Source organism: Antedon bifida, chromosome 6 (assembly GCF_963402885.1).
Source record: "Antedon bifida chromosome 6, ecAntBifi1.1, whole genome shotgun sequence".
Lineage (NCBI taxonomy): Eukaryota > Metazoa > Echinodermata > Crinoidea > Comatulida > Antedonidae > Antedon > Antedon bifida.
The window spans coordinates 3501688-3527749 of NC_136231.1; the positions used below are offsets into that span (position 1 = coordinate 3501688).

A 26062-nucleotide genomic window follows, 5' to 3' on the forward strand; every position below is an offset into this window, starting at 1 on the left:
AGAATTCAATAGCACAATAACATATCAGTAGCAACCACAACTGCTTTTCCAGCTATAAGCAGAAATAGCAATATTAGCATAAATAGCATGGTTAAAGCAACAAATAGCAAAAAAAACATGTATGCTACAACACAAGTATAAGCTCTGAAAACTCCAAAATAACCAATCCTGCGCTTTACTCTCAAAATGGCTGCAACTACTATTTTGGTACTGTAAACTTTGACCTCATATTCTAGTATACCTCGGTATTTAATAAGTCTAGAGCGTTTCGGGAAATATAATACATTATTAAATGATAACCTATTTCAATCATAGCATGATATTTATTTGCTAATCAATAACCGTGAACATGGGCATAAATTGCGGCAAACTATATTTAGCACAATCAAACCCCAGCACGTCGCGCAATCCGGATAATAATAATAATAATCATTGTGGAGATTAACCTGTATTTTTGAAATTCACTAAATTTTGAAAATTGTTGATAACGAAATGAATGCTTTGTCGACCCACGATAATTCTAATGCTTGCATGTAGTGGCGGATCCACGGATCCAGGATAAACATTTGCACAGCGTTCCGCAACCCTTTTTGACGGCGACCCCCCATGATCATATTTTGGGAATTTTCGCTACCCAACATTGCGTATTTGATCTTACCATGGATTAAAGAATAGACATCAAAGATCTTATATACTATTATAGTATATAAATAAGATCTTTGCTGACATGTATTTGTGTTCTTAGAATTGAGGGCGCTAAGCATAAAATTTACGAGATCGAATCCACAGAAAAAAAAACACTGACTGAACCAAAAGTTAAGTGACCCAGTACTACTATATGTCATATTGCCTCTCCCTACATCTGGTAATGTCGTGGAAACGACCTCAATGCTGTGGCAGAGACAATGTGTAGTTTCCACGGCATCACCAGATGCATTGACTTGCCTGTGTGGTGGAACGGGGGACGTATTATTCTGTGAACCCCAAACACAGTAGCATATAGCTTTAACTCTTTTCCACCACGACCTGCATGGGGTTCCAACCCATGACATCCGTGTTGTTAACACGTTGCTCAGCCGACTGAGCTAACCGGTCATCTTGGATATAAACCGGTTAATACCAGCTTTGACGGTCATGAATATATTTATAACGTAACGAATTGCGTAATATGAAGGAAGTATAAATAGACTATTGTCAGCTGATCAGTCATTTACTTTGTAGCGTAACGTGTAATGCTGCTCTGTTCGAATACTCTGCGTATTTTTTTTTTCAAATGAAATAAATATTGTTTTGTTTATTTTGAAAGATATTGAGACAGTTAAGTTAATTTAGGAAATAGGTAAGCTATCTTTGCGATTTCTACCGTCATATTATTACATAGTCATGATGCATACACCTTAATCACTATCGTTATAATAATCTCTATTAATCGGGCCATAGGCATTTTGTTTCAGTATCGGAAACAATTTCGCGACCCATAATTTTTTTTTTTCGCGACCCATAGGTTGCGGAACGGCGCATTAGCACTTGAAGTGTTGACCTAAAGAGTGGTTGGACAAAACAAAATTGAGAGTAGTTCGCTTGCGCTGGGGTAATGAAATGATCAGTATTTTATAATTTAAAAAAAAATCATATTGTGATGGTTTTTTTCAATTTGCTTCATTTCGTATGCTGCAAATATTTCATTTGTACAATGTTAAATATATCCACGATAATATCAACTGAATTTTATAATTCATTTTAGGCCTATAATGCTTTAATATTTATCAATGAAATAATATCAATGGTCACATGCAAATATTCATAAAACAACATTTTAATATCGTGTAACATTACCAACTATGTTTAATACGATTCAGTACACACTATTCTTCGTATAATTAAACTCTATTTACGGTGACAAATAGCCTACAATAAATAACATTTACCAGCACCAGGCCTACTAATTTCTTATTATTAAATGAAAATTATAGATAGGGCCTACAGTTCCTTGTTCCCTGGAAAAAATAATTGTTCGTTGACCATTTTACTATAGCACATAATTAACAAGAAATATTTCTTACCAAAAACGCCGCTCATCTCTCTCTACCGTCTACATGCATCTCAATTATTATCAGCAAATGTTTTCATAGACTCTCTTTTCCCAGACGTGCTTTGGGGTGTACGCATGCCCAGTCCGTTTTCCAAATACCCATTTTTTAGCCGTAGTGAACTAGCTACCACATGATAATTGTGTCCTAATGCTTCCGTTCTCTTGAATATAACTGCCTAAAGGAGCGGCTTGAAAAAAATTAGATGTAACCAATTTGGACTGAAAAGAAATCTGTAATTTAAAGCAAAAAATCGTTTGTGTGTAGTATTTGTTACATGATCACACACCAAAGTCTCTTTGGTTGGAATTTGAGGGCGCAGTTTATGATAATATAGGGAACTAAAAACAAAAAAACAAAACAAAGTCAACGAGGACGCGACGAAGAGGAGGAGCATCGGAGGAGAGGACACACATAACTTCACACAAATAGAGACGCCTAGGCCTAGATGAGCAAAATCTTCACCTGTAGTTGGTAAGCAAATACAATATTAGGATTAAATCATAAAGTGTCACTTAACTACTGAGTAAATCCATGGAAATTACATCCATGCATGGTAAATCTACCACCAGCGCAGCAGCCTCATGTCATGCAGTGATCAGGGCCAGCCAGCAGGGCCTGTCGCAGGCAGGGGGAAGACGGGACTATACGATACCTAGCCTGGCCTATGTTAATCCAAGCCTACTCAAGTGCTACACTCACCCTTGACCTACTACATTATATAGTAGAGGCGTAGTTTGAGAATCTGGCTTACATAAGAAAGGTTTATGGCAAATAGGGTGCGTGGCGCATTATTAAGGAAGGGTTGGGAGCTAACGTCACAACGCGTACATGATTTGTTGTTTGTATCAAAGAACTTATAACACAAGAATCTCCTGTTCTTCCATTTGCATTCAAAACACAGTATCGGAGATACAGGGTTAAAAGGTCAAACTGGGCATTTCGCAGCATGGAGCAGCGCCCCCTCCAAACTAGGAAGTCAATTACTCTATCCCCACCTAGAGTATTAGCAGATCCCCTCTATGATTTTGACTTTCTAATTTGATGCGGGCACCCTACTCCTCAGTCAATTACTCTATCCCCCCTAGAGTATTAGCAGATCCCCTCTATGATCCCCTACTCCATGGCTCACAATGGCGCCACCCATTAGCTCTATTCTATCCCACAATGCCTTTCGAAATTGTTACGCGCTTCGGACGAACAGGAGATTCTTGTGTTATAAGTTCTTTGTTTGTATGTACGCTTCCAAACCCTTCCCATCATGCATCGTGCAATGACTTTCCTTGTGAAATCAAGCTATTTGCGATAAACCTTTGAAGATTAGTATGTTATGCGCATTTAGAACGATTTTAAATTGCAATTTTTCCAAGAATTCCCTACCGCAATTTCAAATTGTGCTGTGCAAAAACACAGTAAGCATAAAAGTGGAAGCCCCATATTTACTCATCCTTGCGCAATTTCAAATTGTGCGAAACATTCAAATTGCATACATTTTGGGAGGCTTCCGGAGAAATCTAGAGGGTTGGAACGTCCTCAGTAAGTCTACTCCCCTTCCTCTTATTTCCCAACATCCTGAATCATCCCCTGGTTCCTTTAGTCCCAAACTTTATCAACCTAAAGCCAATTTTCCACTAGGCAATTTTTTTAGCGCTAATCGGAAGCATCAGCTTATACGATGCATACTTATGTTTCCATCTTCCAAACCCGTCTTTACGCATGCATATAAGCTGACACTTTCGATTCCCACAAACAAATTTGCCTAGTTGAAAATATGTTTAAAGTCCTCACATGTGCATTAAGATGGTTCGTAGTTTATACTACCACTTCGTCGATGATCCAGCTCTGAAGAATAGAAATCTTTTTCTTATCTAGGTCTTTGATAATGAATGACAACAAGCCTTAATTTCCAGGTATGGATCGTGCGCCAACAATTAGTTCAAATTTCACAGCAGTTAAAGTTGCAGGTATTATGTTTTTTAATATCTTAGCATTATCATACATATTTCTATTGTCTCAAGTGTGGCTGAATATTTGTATCTAAAATGGTTCTTTTGATGCTTTTCCTCCTTTCCACTACTGCCTCAGTAGTCTTAACAGCTTACTGGTATGTGTGTCTAAAACTCTCTTTTAGAATTGTATTTTTTTATTATATAAATTGCATGATATTGTGTAGTATTAAAGTAGATTATTTAAGGAAACAGAGTACTAGTAGCAGCCCCGAAGAAAAAGGATTTATGAGTAGGCTACCTCACACTTGTTATCTGTTCATGCAGCAGAATTCTGGGAGTTGCTATGTGAACCATTCACTTTTTTTAACCCTGGCCTTGTGCTAAATTAATCCTCTGTTAATTTTTAGGTAAACCATAAAACATAAAATTATTTTATTTAATCAAATAATAATAGATAGATTTATATAGCGCAAATAAATGTCTCTATGAGCTCGACAATGAAGAGAAATAATGGAAAACAAAAAGACAAAACCACCAAGCTAGCACCCAAACCAGAGTATGGGGATACACCATAACCGCTAACTGAGGATCAGTTATCAAATTATATATCTTAGTTAGTTGTTATTTATTATTTAATTAATAGCCTTGTAAATAATAATCACTGTACTATATTATAATATGATAGATTAATATGATTGATTGAAATTAGTTCCTAAATAAATTAATAATGACATTGACAATGAGCTTTAATTAGAAATCTGGCTTGCCACTTTCACGTTCACTCTATCATCCCCTGATGTTTACTTATGAATATTGTGCTGACCTGGATTTCAATTAAATTGAATTTCCATACTGGTAATTAAACAGCTGTGTTCAAATCTATATAATTATAATAATGACTATTATTATAACAAGCCATCACCTTGTTTTATGTCATCTTTCTGTTATTATCAATGTTTATCTACCAATTCTGCATGGTATGTTTCACGTTTGATTTGAATCTTTTTTAATAGGTTGTTTGCTGGTATACTAGTGACAACACTGATTTGTCCGTTCACGGATTTTGATGTTGGGCACAGTTTTTAAATTGTTGCACTTGTGGCTTTTGTTAATTTAATAATAGTTAATTTCCGCATTGTGGTGTTTTATGTTGTCTGATGTAGTTTGTAGAAATGGCTGAAGTTAAGCAACCAAAATTCACAAAAACAGCTTCAAAAAAGTACCAACAAGGTGAGTGTGTTTCTGTAGTAAACTATTTATGCTTATACAGTATTTGTATCAGTGTATTTATTTCATTTATAAATATTAATAAGTGTTGTCTACAATTTAAGATCTATTATTTTTCAATATAAAACCAATCTGGGTGTATTTATAGAGTTCAAATTCATTTATAAATGTTATTCTAGATATGTTTCAAGCCTGGTTAATTATGAATATTAATAAGAAAAAAAAAATGCATCCTTTACTATGTAAGATCACAAGTCTGATTTTCTATTGTTTTTCATACAGCTTGTAGGAAAACAACATAACGTCTGGGTGTATTTATAGAGTCTGACTTCATTTATAAATGTCATATTAATTATGAATATTTAAGAGTGTCATCTACAAATTCAATTATAATACTGATTTCAATATAAAACCAGTCTGGTATGCATATTTCTAGCATATGAAATAATTTCTAAATGCTATTCAAGAATTAAAATGTTAGATTCATTTTAATTATGAACAATTACTAGGTGTCATCTACAAATTCAAACTAAAAAAAACGTTTTCCTATTACAATTATTTCGAAACTTAAACAGAAACTCAGTTTTAAGGTAGGTTAAGTGCTAGGACCAAAAGTGCAGTACGTGAGTGTAGAGAAGAGAAATAAGAAAGTAATAGCCCTAGAGATAAAATAGAGTTTACGATTTGCAACGATTGACGATCAAAGTATGTATATTGGGAAAAGGAGCTTTCCATTTCAGAGACCTACCTTTATAACAAGTTAGGTCAGGTCAATCAATGTTTTGTCGGTTCGTCAAAAACTGTGTCAAGTTGATGAATGAGAAAGCATGCCCCAACATCCCTGTATGCGCACAATTAAATAACATGACCAAGTCGTCAGTTGTCGTTCGTTGCATATCGAAAGCTTGTTAATATTTCTCTTGTCAGCAACCTATCTAAAAACATAAATTTTGACTAGTGGATTATGCACAGTATTATGGCGTGTAAAGTAATTTGCATTTAAACACAATATGCTGGTATTTAACATTGAGAAATTTTAATGATAATAAAGAAATGTTTATATTAGGTAAATTTAAGTATTCTATTTAATGTCAATGTTAAAACCCCTTTTTGGGACACCCTATTCAAGGACACCTCTATTATGGGTACACGTTGTTGGGTCCCAAATGATTCCCTATAATAGAAGTTTTACTGTACATAAATGAATTTTAAAAATGGAAAATAAAATGCATACTGATATATGTTACAGGGGTGTAAATTGTCATTTTTTATTATTGAAGAATCTCTATTAAAGGGAAACCTTTGGGAACCACCAAAGTGTCCCCTTAATAGAAGTCCCCCTGAATAGGGGTTGGCCAGTAGTGTAAAAACATGTATTTCCAATCATTCATGTTATGGAAAAGTGTCTTAATAGAGGTGTCCCTTGAATAGAGGTGTTCCAAAGTATGGCTTCTTTACTGTAGTTTTAATAGCTAGAATATGACAATTTGGTATCATTACAACATTTTAACAATTTAACTAAATCTTGTGTGTATATTCAAAGGTATGTTGTTTTATTTAAATTTGTAGCCAAGATTTTTGGCAAGAAGTTTGCGAAAACAAGTAAATTTGTTTACGCTAATCGACTATGGATGAATACAATTCCGACACGTGATTGTGACATTCTTATAACATTCCCCGAGAAGACTCAAGATGATACGTTGATGTGGTTACTGTCTCGTTTACGTGCACGTACGCCCGAGATAGTTGTACAAGTTAGGCATCATGGAAACACAGGAGTTCATGGTTTTTATCTTTCAGCCCACTATGAAAAGTAAGTTCTTATAAATATTACATTTACAAAGATTATTCTTCGCTTATGTGATTCTTTTTACATCAGATTCATAGAAATTTCATTAATATTACAAAATCAGAATGGTTAGTAAATAAGCTATACTACTTTAGTCTGTGACAATCAAAATGTAAAAACAAAACTGTATTGACTAGTTGAAGGTTGAATTTGCACAAGCTGTTTCTGTTTACATGACACACCAGTTATGAGAACTTGTACAATATAAATAAACAAATAAGTATAAAAAGAAAGAAAGAACAATAAATAAAACGGTACAATAGTAGGCCTACAGTATAGTAGAGAGTGGTGCAGTGTATTGGGCACTGACATGCTTTAATAATTGAACCAAAAGGATGTACTGTAACAAAAGATTTACAACGTGTTCGCATTTATATTAATTAAAACTGGAGAACATAAACTGATAACATAGCTTTACCTGCATATTTTTACAGTTTATTAAAAGGTGCAGAAAATCTAGCACTTCGTAAACCAATTAAAGAAGAATATGGCGGAGGTTTAAAAGAGTTTACTTGCGAAGAACGAGCAATCTTTGAAGGAATTGATAATCAAACTGAATTTCTCCCGTCACAAGTGAGTGTAATTTTTATGTTATGTGAACACAGTAAAACAACTGTAAAGCTCTTCTATACTATCAAACATTATGTGACAAAAGAAATGTGATGTGCTCATATATGGACATTATGATGTCATATCACTACCATATTTAAGCATATCACCTATCATATTTGGGCACATCACACTTTTTTTTTGTCAAACATGTTTGATAGTGTAGACAGAGCTTTAGTGCAAAGTATTTTAACTGTACCCCCACCCCTTAAGGCTCCTTCATACATTGAAAAACCAGATGAAGAGGTAAACAAAGTAAATGAAAAGAGGTTTATGGTCATAATATTTAGTAATTAAAAAAATAAAATTATATATATTCTCTTTATTTCAAAATTAATTAATTGACCAAATGGCCAAATTGCATGTCAACAAATACAAAAAAAAGTGTAAGAATAAAAACAGCATTAAAAAGGGAAAAAACAATCAGGCAAAAAAACATATCAAAAGATAAAAAAAGGCAAGAGTATTGTCGGAAGTTGGCATGGATGGTAAAATAAAGAATTCAATAATTTGATTAAAAAAAGGTCTAACAAAATTCTTTTTCTTAGGACAGACAAGCAATTGTAATGCACATGCTTCAGAATTTAAGAGCAGTACAGAACGAGAGCCTTGGTAAGATTACCTTCCATGATGGACAACCAATAGGTAAGTTTGTGCGAAGTAAGTACTGCTACAGTACATTCCTATTAAGGCCAACTCAGTGTCGTACGACGAAACGTCTTTACTCATCAGTGCTGTCTGATTTGAATCCCGACAAGACGAGTAGTCTTGAGATAGCACGGGCATAATCTTTAGGTTGCCGAGTTAATTTTCTCCCGACGAGACAACTTGTCCGACATCGTACGAACCTGTCTGAGTTGGCCTTTACAGTAGGCATACTATATAAGGCATGTGACGCAGTGTATTAGACGTTGGACTACTGATCATGAGATCATGAGTCCAAATCCAACGCTTGTCGCATTGCTTGTATCATTAGGTAAGACTCTTTCCTTACATTTGCATCTCTCTACCCAAAATGAATTAATAAATATTAATACGATAAATAAATATTGTATCATGGTTCATTACAATTTTTTAATAGATATGCTATCTGATACGTACAGTAGATAATGTAAGAAACACGATAAACATATTATTTGTAATCAAACTAACTATAATGTAATTAAGTATATTCATGATAGCAAAACCATTCAAGAAATTACAATAGTTTCTTGTTGCTATGGTTGTTCTTTATTAGAAGGTTGCTTCAAATATCAAACTAATTTATTATGGGTTCTCATCAATGGTTTCCATTAGGTGAAAGAGACAGACAATAGCTGTTGTTTCTGAAGGAATATTAAATGTCATAGAAGAAATTAGTACTTTTTTGTAATGAGTTAAAATTCTCAATGATGACACAATGATGGAATATCTGATATTTTAAAGGAGAGTTATTTTTCTTCACCAAAGGTTGCTGCCAAGAACTTGAAGGCTAATACTTAAATTGACTTTTCAACCTAGTAATATATTGGTTGTTTATATGTCAATTGTTTAAAGGGGCATTCATAATTACAGGAAATGAATTGTATCCCTAATAGCCTACCCTAATAGGGATAATCAAAGTTTCTGAATTCCAACCTACTTAACCAACCACACCACACTCATATGAGGTTAAGGCAGAAATCATAAATAGTGCATTACCTAAATTATTTTTTAAGATAAAGAATTGCAAGATAGCTGACCTATTTCCTAAATATAACTTGACCTAACCCTCTAAATAATATCTCTCAACTATTAAAAAAAAGACATTCTATTGATAGCCCACGAACCCAGTGCTCCATTGTCATAGACTAAAGCCTTTACCACTTGAACAAACATTTCAGTTAACAAAACCTGTTGACATGAGGTTATTTAATCTCTCTCTATTCTTATATAGTGTCCCCTATAATGTCCTATATTATGTCATAATTATTCTAGTGAATTATTCATGATTTCTGTTTTAAACTCATAGAAAAAAAAATGATGCATCCCAAACCTGATATTTATTTATCAAATTAACCATATGCTGCAAATGCATTGTATAAATTTGTTTTGAATAAAAATTAAGTTGCACATTGTTTTTGTTTAAAATATTTGTATATTCTGTTCTCTTATTTTCAGTTTCTGTTCTACTGTCAAAGGGCGTAGTATCACAGGTATTCCCGCTTCACAATAATGATGATCTAGCAAAACTGAGACAGACATGGGTACAGGCTGTATTTAAAAAACAACCCTTAGGTAAAATTGTAATCAATAGAAATAATAAATTAATTATTCAACTAGTGGATATGTGTATACAGTATGCACTTTATAAATTGACCTATTACTGGGTACAGGCTGTATTAAAAAAAACAACCCTTAGGTAAAATTTTAATCAATATAAATAATAAATTAATTATTCAACTAGTGGATATGTATACAGTCTTTATAAATTGACCTATTACTAGTATAGCTTGTGATTGGTTATATGTAGTACATACATCCTTGCGTTGCATTGGGAAGCAAACTTTTGACAAAATGTGATAATTATGAATTTAATACTGTAATTTGTCTTTTTCAGATGAAATAAATGATTATTTTGGCGTTAAAATAGCAATGTACTTTGCGTGGCTGGGTCGTTACACTACAGCTTTAATTCTCCCTGCTATTTTTGGTACGATATTATGGATTACAGAAAGTAATGATGATGTATGTATACTACTGTCCTTTAATTGTTGATATTAATAGAACACACTAATATGTTTAGAATATTATAATAATCATATTCTTCAAGCTCATCTCATATTTGTTATTTCTGAAGGATATACAGCGTGCCACTGATTTGAAAATGTAAATCGAAATAACTAAATAGATAAAATATATTTTATTGCAAGTACTGTAATTATCAATGTTTTATTTTTTTATGTCATTTTTTTATTTTATTCAATTCACAACTAACAGAAAAAAAAACCTCCACTAACAGGCTTCAATATCCTTTTCACAGATTCAATATCTGTGTAATTTGTAATTATTACGCTATACCTTAATATTCAATGTAGCCTTTTGTTGTCACGCTCTTTTCAGTGCATCACTTTATAATATTAAAGATGTATTGTCCCCCAAAAAAAAAAGAAAAAATAAGATTAATTAAATCTTTGAATAGGTTATTTTGTAGTTTTAATAAAGTTAATTACTTCCGTAGAAAAAAAAAATGTTTTCACTTATAAAATAACATAATAAAATTCAACCGAAAATTCATTGGCTGGCAGCCAATTTGACCATTTTTTGCTTTAAATTACAGTTTTTTCAGATAAATAATTTTTATTTAGATCCAATTTTTGTTCTGTGGATAGTGGATAACTATTATGTGACATTAAAATGGCATATTCAACAGAAAAAAATTGTAAATTATTTTTCAGGGGGACAATACATCTTTAATGCATATTTTCAATTTAAAGTGACTTTATTTTAAAATTCTATTTTTACAAACCAGATGAACATTTTCAATCATGTTAAAATGAATTCAACATTTCAATTATTATTTTTATAGACAAATCATGATAAGCACATAGTAATCTTCAGTGTTTTCAACATCATCTGGGGTACGCTTTATCTGGAGTCATGGAAACGACGCAGTGCTGAGCTTGCCTACCAGTGGGGTACATTGGACTCTAAACATGAACTTATTACAGATCCTCGACCTCTGTACACGGTAACTTTAAAAAATAATTTGTACCAACCAATCACATTTGTATATATATTTATTTATATATATTCGGACCATAAGTAAAGTTAGTGCAGTTAATTTGTTATCGAATTCAAATTTTATTTTGATTTAACATAGTCAATGAATGCTAGTTAAAACTAAAAACTTTAAACTAGCATCTTTGACTATTTCTATTATTATCTGCATCATCTGTATCAAGCACTTTCACCTACTGTATATGACCTATATGATAATTTGTTACATATTTTAGTTAAAGATCCCTTTGTCAAATTCCAAAAAAAATAAAAAATAAAAGATTTCGAAAAAAAGTGGGTCATTTTGAAGTATCATAATAGTTATTAACTTTCACCAAAAATTAGTCGAAAAAAAAATCATTTAACTGAAATACAAACGTTTTTTGGTTCAAAAAATAACTTTGACTTCCAGTCAAAGTTTTTGATCAAAACATATCTCATAATGCAACGCGCTTATTTGGCTACTCTGTATGCATAATCATAAAACTTCCTCGCGATCTGTGTGAAAACACCTTCGCAACTGTGACGAGTTGTAAACAATCCTAATTAGCATCATGCATAATGTATAATCATGGTTTGAAATCTTTGTTTACTTTTGCTCACGATAATTTTCCAGAAGAAATGTAATCAGGTTAATTTACCTGTTAATTACGTAAAATTGTTGTTTTTGGCTCGAATTTTCGACTTAAAGTGAACAACTTTAATATTACTTTGATATGGCCAATTTAAATTTAGAATATTCTGACCTTCATTTTTTTGTGTTTCAAGGGACAATACATCTTTAAAAAGAAAAAAAAATAAAATAAACTGTAATTTAAGCAAAAAATAGTCAAATTGAATGCCAGCCAATGGGTTTTTGGTTGAAATTAACCATTTATTTTTATTTTTCGGGTTCATTTATTTGTTAATGTTCATTTTTCATGTTTTCATGTTCTTTAAACTCTTATACACTAGAAGGTATGTGCATATCAATGTTCTTTTCTGTACACGTCATTGTATATTAATAGGAACATGTTGGTTGTATCTTTGTAGGGTGATTTGTTTGAGAGCCCTATTTCTGGCAGACCAACTCCGTACTATCCAGCCTGGAAGCGGAACCTCTTTAGATATTTTGTTACTCTGCCTGTTATTTGTCTTTGCATTGTCGTCGTCTTTCTTTCAATGCTTTCAATATTTGAGCTGCAAGAATATGTAAACAAGAAAATTGATGAAGAACAAATACCGAGGTAAGAAATATTAGTGGTCGAATGGTGGGGTACATGCATCAAAAGTAGCTGCAAGTTCAGGTCTCGTTGTGGGGACTCGAAAACATTTTTTAAACATCTTTAAACATTATCTTTTTCATCCATTTGGATTTGAATGAAATTAGCTCATATTCGATCGTCCAAAATTGAAAGAAACCTTTGACACTGTTACAGTCATATGTGACATACCCTCCTGCCTTGCATAAAGGGAGGTGTCGCTCCTCCACCAGAAAAGACCATTGCAATTGATATGAATTGTACTTCTATTTTATACTATTTATAAGGTGACAAACATATATTTGCTAGTTTTTATAGAATTTAACACATACAGTGCACCCTACATCAACATTGCATAAAGGGAGGTGTCGCTCCTCCGCCATACTGTATAAGACCATTGCAATTAATATGATTATTCATTGTACTTTATATTTATAATGTGGTTTTTTTGTGGTGCCTGAATTGTACCTGCTGATACTAATCTTTGTATCTTTTTTCTTGTTCATAGCTGGGTAAGCCTTGTACCAAAAGTATTACTAGGAATTTGTATTAACATAACTGAAGATTTCTATAAGAAGATTGCAAAGTGGTTGAACGATATGGAAAACTACAGACTTCAAGAAACATATGAAAACCATCTAATAATTAAACTAGTTGTTGTAAGTACAAAACATGTATTACAATTAAGAAAACTTTAGTAATCTTTCTCAGAAATTGTAGATTTTAAAATAAAGTAAAAACAAGTAAAATAATAGTATAGTAGTAGTAGTAATAATAATAGTAGTACAATATACTATATAACATTTAATATTAGTAGTGGAGCTGTAGCTTGGTGGTTAATGTGCTTGCCTTTCAATTCCATGCTCCAGGTTCAATCCTGACCTAGTGCCAGGGTTGTAACTCTTTCAACTCACTCCCTAAGCCTCAAATGAGTCTTAGTTTATTAATTATAACATAGTTTATCCATCCTGTAATTGGCGAGTTACTTGCTGTTGGATCTGTATGAATTAAATAAATAAAATAACATTTTGTTTTCATTTCAGGTGCAATTTATAAATAATTTTTTGTCATTATTTTATGTTGCTTTTTATCTACAAGATATGGCACGACTTAGAGCAGTAAGTTTTTAAAATCACAATAGGGTCATCCTTATTTACTATTTTAATCATTCCCGGGAAGGTGTTGGGGGTCTGGGGAGTAATGGAGTACCAAAATGACCGAAGTTGCACTGGGAATGTTTGAAACTACATTTGAAAACCTTCACAGAGGGGTTGTGGGTTGGGAGTAATTTCAACATAACCTTTCTCTAGTCAATAATATAATGTTTTACAGAAAAAAAACATTTCTGCATAGCTTACAGTATGTATTTGTTTTTCAACTTCTGCAGACACTAGCTACACTTTTCATCACAAAGCAAATTATTGGAAATGCCAAGGAAGCCATCTTGCCCTACATAATGGAAAAAGTTAAGATGTATCACATGACCTACAAAATGGCTGAAGAGAACATTGACCTTGATGAAGACAGTGATGATAACGAGAATAGAAACGAAGGACAGGATGAAACTGACCCGAAAAATGAACAACATGAGCAAAAAGGTAGAATATTTCAAATCATGATGTCTTTATATATGTCAGTATACCATGTAATTCATGGTAGACAATAATGTTGACAATATCTTGAAATTTGTGGTGTTGTACTACAATCACCTTCTAGAGTAATGCTAGGCTGGAGTAATGTTAAGCTCTGTCTACACTATCAAACTTTATTTGACAAAAAAATGCTTTGTACCCATATATGGACATGATGATCTCATATCACTACCATATTTGGGCATATCACTACCATATTTGGGAACATCGCACTTTTTTTGTCAAACTAGTTTGATAGTGTAGACAGAGCTTTAGGCAGTGAAGTTAAGGAAAATATAAGTCTAAGTCCATCACTGGGAAATAGTAGCTTCATTTTTTATTATGATAAATCACTAGGCCAGACAATAGAATGGTCTAAAAGTGTGTGAATCAAGCCAAAAATCAGTATGTGTTCACACCAGGGAGTAACAACTCCCTGTTCACACTAGATAAAGAAGGTGTGACGCAATTGTTTTGGTTAAAAATGTAATTTTAATATTGATCGTGAAAAACGATACATTTTAGAATGGGTTAACGAAGAAGAACTTATTAATAATTTCAGATGAACATTCTGAACTATTCAATGCCAGGAAGAAATCAACATTTCACTCATTAAAGAAGAATGAATCTGAAATGTTCACGCTAACTCAAGCCGAAGTTGAGAGTTGTATGAAAACTTATGAGGTATATTTCACTGTTGAATTTGAAGACTAGAAAATCAGTTGAGCATCTAATGTACAATCCTTTGCATCATAGTGGGATAGTTAAAAGTGGAAGTTAAAAGGCTTAAAACACAAGATACAATATTTTATTATTGGTGTGTAGTTTTTTAATAATATGACTTAGCTAAATCTACCGCTAACTAAGGCCTAATTTACACTTGCGAATTGGCTCCGAGGATTCATTACTTAATTTTCCAAGCCATTGGTCACGGTTCACTGCATCATGTACTGTAAATGGGGTCTTACTAGCCCAGTGGGCTATAAATAAAAATCACATCTCTCATTTCTATTGTCTCTTTCAGGATACGTTTGATGACTATCTTGAAATGTTAATTCAGTTTGGTTACGTGATCCTGTTTTCATCTGCGTTTCCATTGGCTGGTATATGCGCTCTTTTGAACAACCTTGTTGAAATACGTACTGATGCCTTTAAGTTATGTACAAGTTTGCAGAGGCCGTTTGGCCAACGAGTTGAAAACATAGGAACGTGGCAGGTATGTCAAGACTTTAATATGTTCCTTTTACTATTAAATCTCTTAAGATGTACATTATATTTTTTAACACAACAAAGTGTATCATTGCCATTTATTTTAATTACTTCCCCATATTTAACGAGGGTGGTCCATCCAGGCAAAGCTGATCATTAGGGGCACTCACATTACAGTTGATTACATTTCACTTACCATGCATTATTTTAATCTGGGGGTACATTGTACAGTACAGTATGTACATTTTTTCGTTAAATATTTTAGGATTTTGTGCAACGCGAGGCTGGGATTTGAAAACCATTTCTAAAGCTCTTTCTATACTATCAAACTTTATGTGACAAAAAAATATGATGTGCCCATACGTGGATACGATGATATATCACTACCATATTTGGGCACAAAGAGCCTAAAGCTTTTTGGGCTATCCAGGAAAAGGTTTTGTTTTTTCAACAATTTAAACAAATCCAAACTCTCGATTCCAATACTCAATTCCTACAATTCATTTGCGTTCTTTTTGTTACATTTCAGGATGCAATGGAACTGATGGGTGTAATAGGTGTTCTTGTCAACTTTGGACTCCTTGGTATATCTGGTCAAATTGAACATGCATTCCCTGGAGTAAGCACTGCCAACGTCATCATGATCATAGTCGTTCTTGAGGTTAGTCTAATTATAATTCTACTTGTGTTAGGTGTAAGATTTTGCAAATGAAACATGTTCAACTTGAAGCAACTAAAGCTCTGTCTACACTATCAAACTATTTTGACAAAAAAAGTGTACCCAAATATAATAGTGATATAGCACCATCATGTCCATATATGGGCACATCACATTTGTCAAATAAAGTTTGATAGTGTAGACAGAGCATTAACTAAAGACAAAGGTCAGTTGAGGTCAGTAACTCAGAGCAATAATTTTACATTTACAATTGTTTTCTTTATATTGTGATGTATTAAGATAACCTTTTGTTTAAAGTTTCATTGCTTTCTTTTCTAGCATATAACTTTAGCCTGTAAGTTTGCAATAGCTTATGCCATTCCAGATATTCCACATTGGGTTTCACTACAGATGGCTAAATTGGAATTCAACAGAAGAGAAGCGTTAAAGGTATATTCCTTTTACTCTATTAATGAAGCTTTTTTTACGAAAATGACTTGTGGAAATCCTACTTAAGTTTACAAACTGTAGTATCTTATAATGAATGTTTATGTGTTGAATGGTGAGAATATTTCATTGGTTTGAAAGACCGACTGTTCCATTTAACGAGACACTAGAGCTGAGTTAGAGCAGTCACTCTTTCAATGAATGAAGTATTCTTTCTGTTTTAAATGAAACCTTTATTCAATCAATTTGCTGATTCCATATAGGTATAGCAACACACAGTGACACACACACAAATATTTTCTGAAGACTAATATTATTTTTTTTTTGTCTTTTTTGAACTGTTAATTATTTTTTTTTTTTCATATTTTTAGAAACTAGATCAAGCTGTTTTGGCAAGTGCCAAGGAAAACAAAGAGAAAATAACAAAAACACAGGAAGAACAGTGTTCTAGCCCGACAACGAAAGAGCTTAAAAAGCCAGAGCCAGGCAAGGTTTGGCCTACTGCTATGACCGAAACTGCTGCTAACTTTAAACTGTATGCAGGGCTACGTCCGGTTGACGAGGTTGACAAGGATTATCTTAATGAAGAATTTCAAAATAGTAAACCATTGGATGAAAAAAAGGATGATTAAGGTTTTACAAATTATATTATAATATAGAATTGTATATGAATAGGTTTATAGTTTTTATTTATAACTTCAATTTATTTTACCTAAATAAAGCAACTTTTTAGCATGGATTTTGCCACTGCGCTTTCAGCAGCCAATATCACAGAATTTTATCCAAAAAAATATTCATTACAGACTGCAGTCTGAAGAATATTCCATTATATTTTAGGTAGTTTCAATGAAAGGATGGCAATTGAATGTTTATCCAAGTATCTATCTAGACTATCAACATGACCAGTTTTTCCTATTCTGGGTACATTGTATGTACAGTAAAAATATCAAAAAATTATAGATGGTTGTATTTTTAAATTGTATTATTGTACAACTTGTTTTATTGAAATATAAATAAACTATTGCAATGGTTAGAATAGTACTATAGTTATTAGGTTTTAAAGCTTAAATGCACTTGTTACACTTGTGTGTAAAACTAAACATACACACAATTAAATTTGTTCTGAGAGATTTTCTTTAATAGTTATAAAATGCAATATATGTTACCTGAAATACGGTAGTAATGTAAAACTACAACATAAAGAATATATAAAAAGACATATTCTCTAACTCATCTAAAGAAATCATAATATAGACGAAATACTGTAATAGGAAACCTTTGACCCTAGTTCATATTCTACTCCATTCTGAAAAACTAATGATTTTTAAGAGATGGGTTTCTTGTATGCAAAGTTATAATAGATTGGTATTCTACCTTTTATGTGGTAATTATGTCTTCACCATAAATTATAGCAAAAATAGACTAGTACTATTGAATGTTAAAATATAGCAATTTTGCCACTTGTATCTGGCATTAAGGTTTATACTATTGATTGAAAAGGATTTTAAGTAGCTAGTATATAACAGATTAGAATAATATTTATATTGTTGATGAAAACTAAATGCTTGCTATACAACATGTAAAAACTCCTCATCCGATACATGTACGGTTTCATGTCTAGCGACAATAAACAGCCAAAAGTGTTGTGTCTGTGGCGTAAACCTTTGTCCCACATGGGCTACTGTGAGATTATTGAGAGGGTTAGGTGTAAGCTGTTATGTAGGTGTTAAAAATGAGCCTGTTTCAGTCAGCAGACATGATACTGCTTAAAGATTATTGTCACCAGGCATGATACGTACAAGAATATCCTGATACGTGTTGTATGACATTTTACTGTAGTATTTATCATATTTACCAGATTACTAAGTTAAGAAAATGTGCTATTTTAAAATTCATTTTATTTATATTTATCAGTGTATTTCTAAAAGTGTGAATTGTGTGAGTCAGAAGATATAAAAATAGATTATTTAGTTATGGAGTGACTCGCACAGGATTCGATCCAGGACTTTGAGATTGTTAGGCTAGCGTCTTGCCTATTAACATTTCAGAATAATTCAACTTCTAATTTATAATCATATTCTATAATAACAATTCTATTATATACAAAATGTGAAATTATATTATATTATTAATTAATAAATCATCTAACCAAAAGAATGAATTATTAAAATGTAAAAGCAATAACATGTAAAAAAAAAAACAAAGCTCTCCACCAAAGCAAAACAAAGAAGTTTAAAATGAATGTTTATTATTTATCAACAGGCCTGCAGTTTATTTTTCGTTTTTTAAAGTAAAAAGTGTGCTTTATACATTTTAGTTAACGATTAAGTGCAATATCTACCATACTCTGTGTGTGTAACAATGATGATTTTATGTTGTATTACGAAAACGTTTATTACGATTTATTGAGATACAGTTCATACTCACAGATCTTTTATCATTAAATCATTTATTTTCATTATATTGCTGAGCAGTTTTAACAATTTATATAAATGTATATGTTTTAATTATTTTAATAATAATTTATTTTTTAAGCGATATATTTTCAGGTGGTATGTGTAATTGGTATTATAATGTTTTAGTGTGCTACATTATGTTGAATTAATTTAATTTTAAAGTATTATTCCTCTTTACATATTATATATGTGTGTAGATTTAAATTTGACTAGACTAGTATTACTGTTTGTGTAAACGCCAAACTTTTACAATACTTACAAAATTAATGTCAAGTTCAAAGTTCGAAGGTCAGAAACCCTTTCTCTACCTTTTACAGTTCAGCCAAAACTGTAATTAGCCTAAACATCAATATAAAGAGTTTGATACATTTTGTTATTTAATCGATGTTTTTAGTTTCCTACTTCTTTTCTCTTAAGCTTGGTTCCCACTAGCGACGCAACGTAACGCAATCTACGCAACGTAAGCAAATGCCCTTCTAATAATTGTGTTTGCCCCGCCTGCGTGAAATCAAACCTGCGATGTTTGCAGCACTATTGCGTCGTCGGTTCCCACTTGTGATTACGCAATACAACACTTTGCGTCGATACGTTGCTGCGTTGCGGTCTAGTGAGAACCACGCTTTACTAATGTATGAATATTCATATAAATTGAGACTCATTTACATAACTCTATTATTATTATTATTATTATTATCATTATTAATAATTAAGGAATTCAGATTACACAATTTACCTGTTAAGTTGTTTTGCTGAAGAAGTTACGAACAAACTGAATTTTACATTAATTTTATATGGAGAAGTGTGCTTTTTATTAAATTATGATATATATTTAGTTTTCTTTAAAATAAGTGTAATAGTTTGCTTATAGTTATAGTTATATTATCATTTAGTCGGAATTATGGTATTATTTTTTTATATTTTTCAATCTTTCATTCAAGAAGTAAATATAATTTAGTTTTATGTGTTCAGTATTACAATTACGTTGATATTTCTTTCATCATTTATCACCAAAGCTAGTTTATTTGGCGGGTTTTCTTGTAATTTCAGGTTGTTCCTTTGGTTTTATTTTACATTCCAACAGTAAGGAACATTCCCGTCCCTAACAATTCAAATGAAATTCTGCCATTTTATAGTAACATAAGGTAAACGTGGCTTATACCAATCTATTAGTGGTTTATTACCGTTATCTTTCAAAACTATATTACCGTTATGAACAAAGACATGTTAGGCTAAGTGCTTTTTTTATTTCTTGGTTGTTTCGTAAATGTAGTGATAGTATCTGTTTTCATTCAGTGTATTATTATCATTATTATATCATTATTTTAGTGATAATTTAAGATTAATTATGGTTATAAATTGTACAGTAATACTGCATGTAATGAGAAAAATGTGCGCAGACGATGAGACGCGTGACAATTCTTTTTTGTGCATATTAAGCTTTGACTGAGGCTACAATATAAAAGTGGCTTGACAAACAAAGTTTATGTGCCCAAAATGGTAAGAGTATTATGTCAACCTGTCCATATATGGGCACATCACATTTTTTTTGTCACATAAAGTTTATAGTGTAGACAGAGCTTAAAGACAACTTCAACTTGTATGGGTATTTTTTGCTGCAATATTAGTAAAACCTTTTAGTTGCATTGAAGAGGTTTCATAGCTCACCGGGGTTACTGTGTAATAGTAATCATTACATTGTAATCAATCATTGGAACTTGTATTTTACAATAAATTAGAACAAATGCTAATAATAAAGTGTGTATTGTGTCAGATGTTTCTATATATGAACTAGAATTTAATTCGTCACTTTGACGAATTATAGGTGATCATTTTTATCATTTTACTGAAATTAATTTTTTTAAACATGCACGTACGTTAACATACGATCGGAAAATGTTGATGTATGCCATCCTATTATATGCTTATAGTGCTGAGTTGTGCCTATATGCCATATACAATATGTACACTATATACAGTGTAGCATAGGTGAAATTACGGGACACACATGTTCTAATTTTTTGGCATGATGACGTTATCAAACTAAACTTTAAGATGACAATTTCGAAAGATAATTAATTGAGCAAAAAAATATAAGATTTGGAAAAAAATTTGGCACGTAGAAGCGCTGTGCGCGCTCTTTGAATTGTGTATAACTTCGACGAAAAATTTGAAAAAACTACTTTTTCAATTCAACTGGCCATATGTTAACGTCACAACATCCGATAGGCTTAATTTTTATATGAATTAATATCTACATTTCATCAGCTTTCATAATAAATTATAATCATCAAGGTAACCTTCAATTCTGAAGAGCTGTAAGATATTCAAATTTACTGCGAAGGTGAAATTACACGGCCTACGTTATTCAAGTTTTTACGCGTGATGACGTCATTAAAATGAAGATAGTGTCAACTCATGATAAAGATAATTAATTAAGCAAGCACATACTGAAAGTTGTGCGAAATTCGAGCACACATAACCAAGATGCGCTCTGTTGAATGTGATAATCTACACAAAAAGATAACAAATCCTAATTTTTAAATTCAAGTGGCCATTTGATGACGTCAAAACATTTTGTACGTAAAGTGTGTACATGAATTCATATCTACAACTCAATGGCTTCCAGAATAAGTTAAAAAAATCGGGGGTCATCTTGCATTCTGAAGAATTATTTTCATTTTAAAAAAGACCTATTTTTCACCATTTTCAGAACTTTTGTAAAATTAATATGCGCATTTTGTCATTTTTAACGTGCTCGTATAGCGTTATTTTAAGTCGGAACTGACTCAAATTTGGTGAATGTACTAAGGATGGTGAGTAGAATGAGATTTGTTAAAAAAATTCATATTTTTTACGTTTTTTAAGTATCGCGCGCGCAAAAACGCATTTTTGCGCAGTAATTTTTTGAAACACGCAAATGGCCTAATTCATGCTCTAAATTGATCAAAACTTAATTTTGAGCGTTTTAAATTTTTAACGCGCGATATCACGCGCATGAACCTACGTGCGCGTGCGTTTTTATTTGCTAATATTTTTACCCTTGATCTGAAGTTTACGTGTAGTGAATTTCATTAATATGTGATAATGAATTATGGAGATATGATTGATAATGTGATTTCGCAAAATGGCGTATAAATGTCGTCACGGATGAGTGATCACGCTGGAAAGCTTATTAGGATTAAGTTATATTATTTGAAAGATATTCTGAAATTTTTGTAATCATTGACATTAAACTTTTTGAGATAATTGTTACACAAAATAGTGTACAGAAACAATAAAAAGAAAAAAAAAAAGAAAAATAATAATAAAGATTTTATACAATAACAATAGGTGATCATTTTATTCTAAATGATCACCTAATAAAGCTTGGTTCCCACTACTAAATACGCAACCTACGTAATAACGCTGCTGAAAGTAGACAATACGCGCATGCGCGAGAGTAGTTGGGGATTTAATCCACGCCCATTTATGTAAATTGCCCACGTTCGTCCCGGAAACAAAAATTACGCAATCTGGACCATGTGGGAAAAACATTGCTAAAACCGTCAACAAAGAAATATGTACGTTACGCCTGTTCCGGGTTTTGTTTCATTAATTTTTCAGCATATAGTCACTTTTATATTAAAAACATTTGTTAGTGTTTCATAAGGTAAGACAATTTAAGAATAACTCTATCTTATCCGCATTTGCGGCCTATTTAGGCCTATGTAAGAAAATGGTTTAATACACCATACATAGATTAACATGAAAATGGCGCTAAACTGCATACTTGTTAACCTGATACACTGTACGTACGTGTATGGTCATGGAGGTCTCCATGGTATTCTAGGCTTAGAGAAGTGTTTTTGTGCGTAATAATTGTTAGGCTCCAATCTAAAGACAAGTATATTATAGTCTAGATTGCATATACTTAATATTATTATTAATATTATTATTAAATACAGCATGGCATGGAGCTATAAGCTCCACAATAGAGTAAATCATGGATGTATATCGATTGAATGGTATGCTTCCTACAGGCATATCCATGTAAATTTATTGTAGTAGTATTGCAGTGGAATAGAAACTTATAGCCCATAATTATCAATATTTTTAAATATGGTTGGTTGATTATTTGTTTTTGCAAATATTCATTGAAATATAATATTAATAAATGTTTTAATTTTTTTACTAGTTATGGATAATCTGTGCCGTCTCTGTGGTTATAGTTAAAGGCAGAAATCCATACGATAAGGCAAAATTCCATTTGCAAATTGAACGAGCATTTGGTATCAATGTAAATAATGATGATGCACACATTCCGAAATTTATTTGCCACAATTGTGTGAAGGCCTTAAGAAGATGGTGGGATAAAGCCAAGAAGAATAAAAAGGTATCAATACACCTTAAGGTGGCTGATTTCTCAATCAATAACACTGACAGTGCTATAAACTGGAAAGCAATAATACAATTTGCTGCATTACTTGGGTTTGTCCATTGGACAGATGGAAATACCAAACTTTTTGCAAAAATGATGATGAATGGCGTTGCAGAGAAATGTTTCCAAGTAAGCGAGACTTCGTGGAAAGTATTTACATGTGGACTTGAAGTTGCAAAGACATCACCTGTTCTCAATTGCTTCAGTGAAACTTTACAGTTTGAGGATATAAAGATGGTACTATCCACTGTTGCTAGTGCGACTGTGTGCGTAACAAATAAAGATATAACTGCAACTGAAAATGAAAAATGCTGGTTGCTAGTTGAAAATGACAGTCGCTGTTTACCCTGCAATGTCGTTGGCATCAAAAAAGAAGAAAGCTGCAGTAGGTAAAGATGTCCTGAAATCACGAACCAGAAATGATCTTTTAAATGCAAAAGATTTGCAGACAAAGGCAGCTAATCTTAAGTTGCAAAACAGAAATCTCAAAATAAAATCTAAAAATCTACAAGATATAATACAAAAATCGATACAATTGGAAGCAATACAGATTTCCAATAAGCAAGCAACATGTATTGCCTCTGTCTTTGACACCAGTGCTGATAAGGCAGACATTTTAAAGGACAAACCTAATTAATTTAATTTTAAAGTATTATTCCGCTTTACATATATGTACATAGATTTAAATTCAACTAGACTAGTATTAATGTTTGTGTAGACGCTAAACATTTATAATACTTTTAATTTAAATTAATGTCAAGTTCAAAGTTCAGAAACCCTCTCTACCTTTTACTGATTTCATTAACAATTGAGCCAAAACTGTATAAACATAAATATAAAGTGTTTGATACATTTTGTTATTTAATCGATGTTTAGCTTTCTACTTCTTTTATCTTCAACTAATGTATGCATATTCAATCAGTTATATTAATTGAGACTCATTTAAATAACTACAAGAATAGCTCGTTCAACAAACGGAGAAAGACGTTTTTTTTCAAATGATTTAATAGTAATTAAACAAGGCACTCATATGATAAAAGAATCAAACAAATTTTGTTGATAAACAACGTTAAGAAATAAGCAAAAACTAAGAATACTATACACAAACTTATTTCAAAGAACAACAAATCACAATAGTAGGTATTCGAAATAGTATCGGTAGATGGCGAGATGACTTGAAATTCTCTCTCATCAAATCCGGTCCTTTGTCTTTTCAGCGCATCTTCGGAATTTGCACCTGCAGAAAATAAAAAAATACAATTTTTAATTGTGTGATTATGAGAGAAGTTTCTCAGTTACTACCAAGTATACCATCAATTCATACGTTATAGGCTACATTGGTTTTGGAAAATCGTGTTTTAAAACAAAGAAAGACTTAAACAAAAACATCTCGTGGAATAATCATAAAACAAGCTTAGGAGCTTTTTTCTATTGTGATCCTTTTAGAAAGAAAGAGGATTCCGATCTATTAAGTGCACTTATGTTTACCACAGTAATATATAACTTCCAATTCAATTAACCAAAATTCTGTGTTACAAACTTGTCTGTGATCTGTGGAAATTGAACAAGTAGCAAAACTCTCACAATTTGAGCAAAACTCCCTCTCTACTTCTCTCAAATCCGTATATTCGCTTTGGGAAAAGGGGAAAGTCTCTTGGAACATATCCATGGATAAGAAATGGTATGTGTTGCATGTATACATTTGATAATATGAAGATCCTAGGCCTAGCATACCTTCTAATAAGGAAATTCGTAAATTCCTTTTCTTTATGGTAGGCCTGTCTACACTCGCAGTAACAGTCTGTGCTCTATGAAATATACTTTTGTCTTCATTGCGTTGCTCACTGAATATAGAATCGGAAAACAAACTGTCCACATCACAACTTCTTCCAAAAGCACAACTAATTAATTCGTTTAATTGTAATTCAAACTTCTTTGAACCAAGATCAGGTTGACTGTTTTTTACAGATGAATTCATGTTTGTTTAATTCCAAATAAAACAATACAAATAAACATTACATTATAATTATAGTTTATGCTAAACAAATTACATTTTTGTTTTCATCGTTGCTATGGACATTTTACCATGGTAACAGTGAACGCATTGCGTTCGCGCAATATGTGTGAACTTCATGTTTCTATATCGGCAGACTCTTAAAATCTTACTTATTGCGCGAGTATTATGTTTTACAATTAAATGTAATAAGTTATTGTTGCTCAATTAATCTGAATCTAATTTTGCCACCCGCAGCCACAAATTACCCATGGTGGAGCCTGTGGCAAAGCGAATTTTGCTAAGTGACACCCCTGGCTGGAAATGGTACTCTCGCACGTAAAAATGGCACCTCTAGTTGGCCGGCGGAATTGATAAAAAGTTTTAGTATCGGAAACAATTTCGCGACCCATCAATTTTCAATTTTTTTCAAACATTGGTTCGTGACCCATAGGTTGCGGAACGGCGGTTTAAGCCACACAAGTCATAAGTTATTTATTAAATAGACGGCCAGCCAGCTCATTCTGTCTGGAAGTGAATGGGTTTTT

At 32.3% G+C, this 26062-nt stretch overlaps 1 protein-coding gene and 1 long non-coding RNA gene across 4 annotated transcripts; both read left to right on the forward strand.

The window, feature by feature from the left end:
• The first annotated feature begins 3981 nt into the window (after window positions 1-3981).
• Window positions 3982-18424, forward strand: LOC144844726 (anoctamin-8-like). 3 transcript variants are annotated; one of them, XM_078701761.1, is made up of 17 exons: window positions 3982-4054; window positions 5053-5269; window positions 6836-7079; window positions 7550-7688; window positions 8273-8369; window positions 9864-9980; window positions 10303-10430; window positions 11272-11433; window positions 12495-12688; window positions 13212-13362; window positions 13747-13821; window positions 14091-14301; window positions 14897-15018; window positions 15359-15550; window positions 16073-16204; window positions 16541-16651; window positions 17020-18424. In XM_078701761.1, the coding sequence occupies exons 2-17, from the start codon at window positions 5212-5214 to the stop codon at window positions 17278-17280; spliced, it is 2394 nt and encodes a 797-aa protein (XP_078557887.1). In that variant the 5' UTR covers window positions 3982-4054; window positions 5053-5211; the 3' UTR covers window positions 17281-18424. The 3 variants fall into 3 exon arrangements, with proteins under 3 accessions (XP_078557887.1, XP_078557888.1, XP_078557886.1); XM_078701762.1 differs by having other exon boundaries at window positions 3987-4054; window positions 5203-5269; XM_078701760.1 differs by lacking the exon at window positions 3982-4054 and adding an exon at window positions 4124-4194.
• A 4190-nt stretch (window positions 18425-22614) lies between these two features.
• On the forward strand, window positions 22615-24386 carry LOC144844739 (uncharacterized). Its single transcript, XR_013612461.1, has 2 exons — window positions 22615-22753; window positions 23279-24386. It is a non-coding gene; the product is annotated as an uncharacterized LOC144844739 (long non-coding RNA).
• Window positions 24387-26062: the final 1676 nt, after the last annotated feature.

Bases quoted from the DNA above. Each gene is read 5' to 3' on its own strand.
- LOC144844726 (XM_078701761.1), top strand. From the start codon at position 5,212: ATGGCTGAAGTTAAGCAACCAAAATTCACAAAAACAGCTTCAAAAAAG. The intron at 15,019-15,358 runs GTATATTTCACT...TGTCTCTTTCAG, and splicing joins GTTGTATGAAAACTTATGAG to GATACGTTTGATGACTATCT. The intron at 15,551-16,072 runs GTATGTCAAGAC...GTTACATTTCAG, and splicing joins AAAACATAGGAACGTGGCAG to GATGCAATGGAACTGATGGG.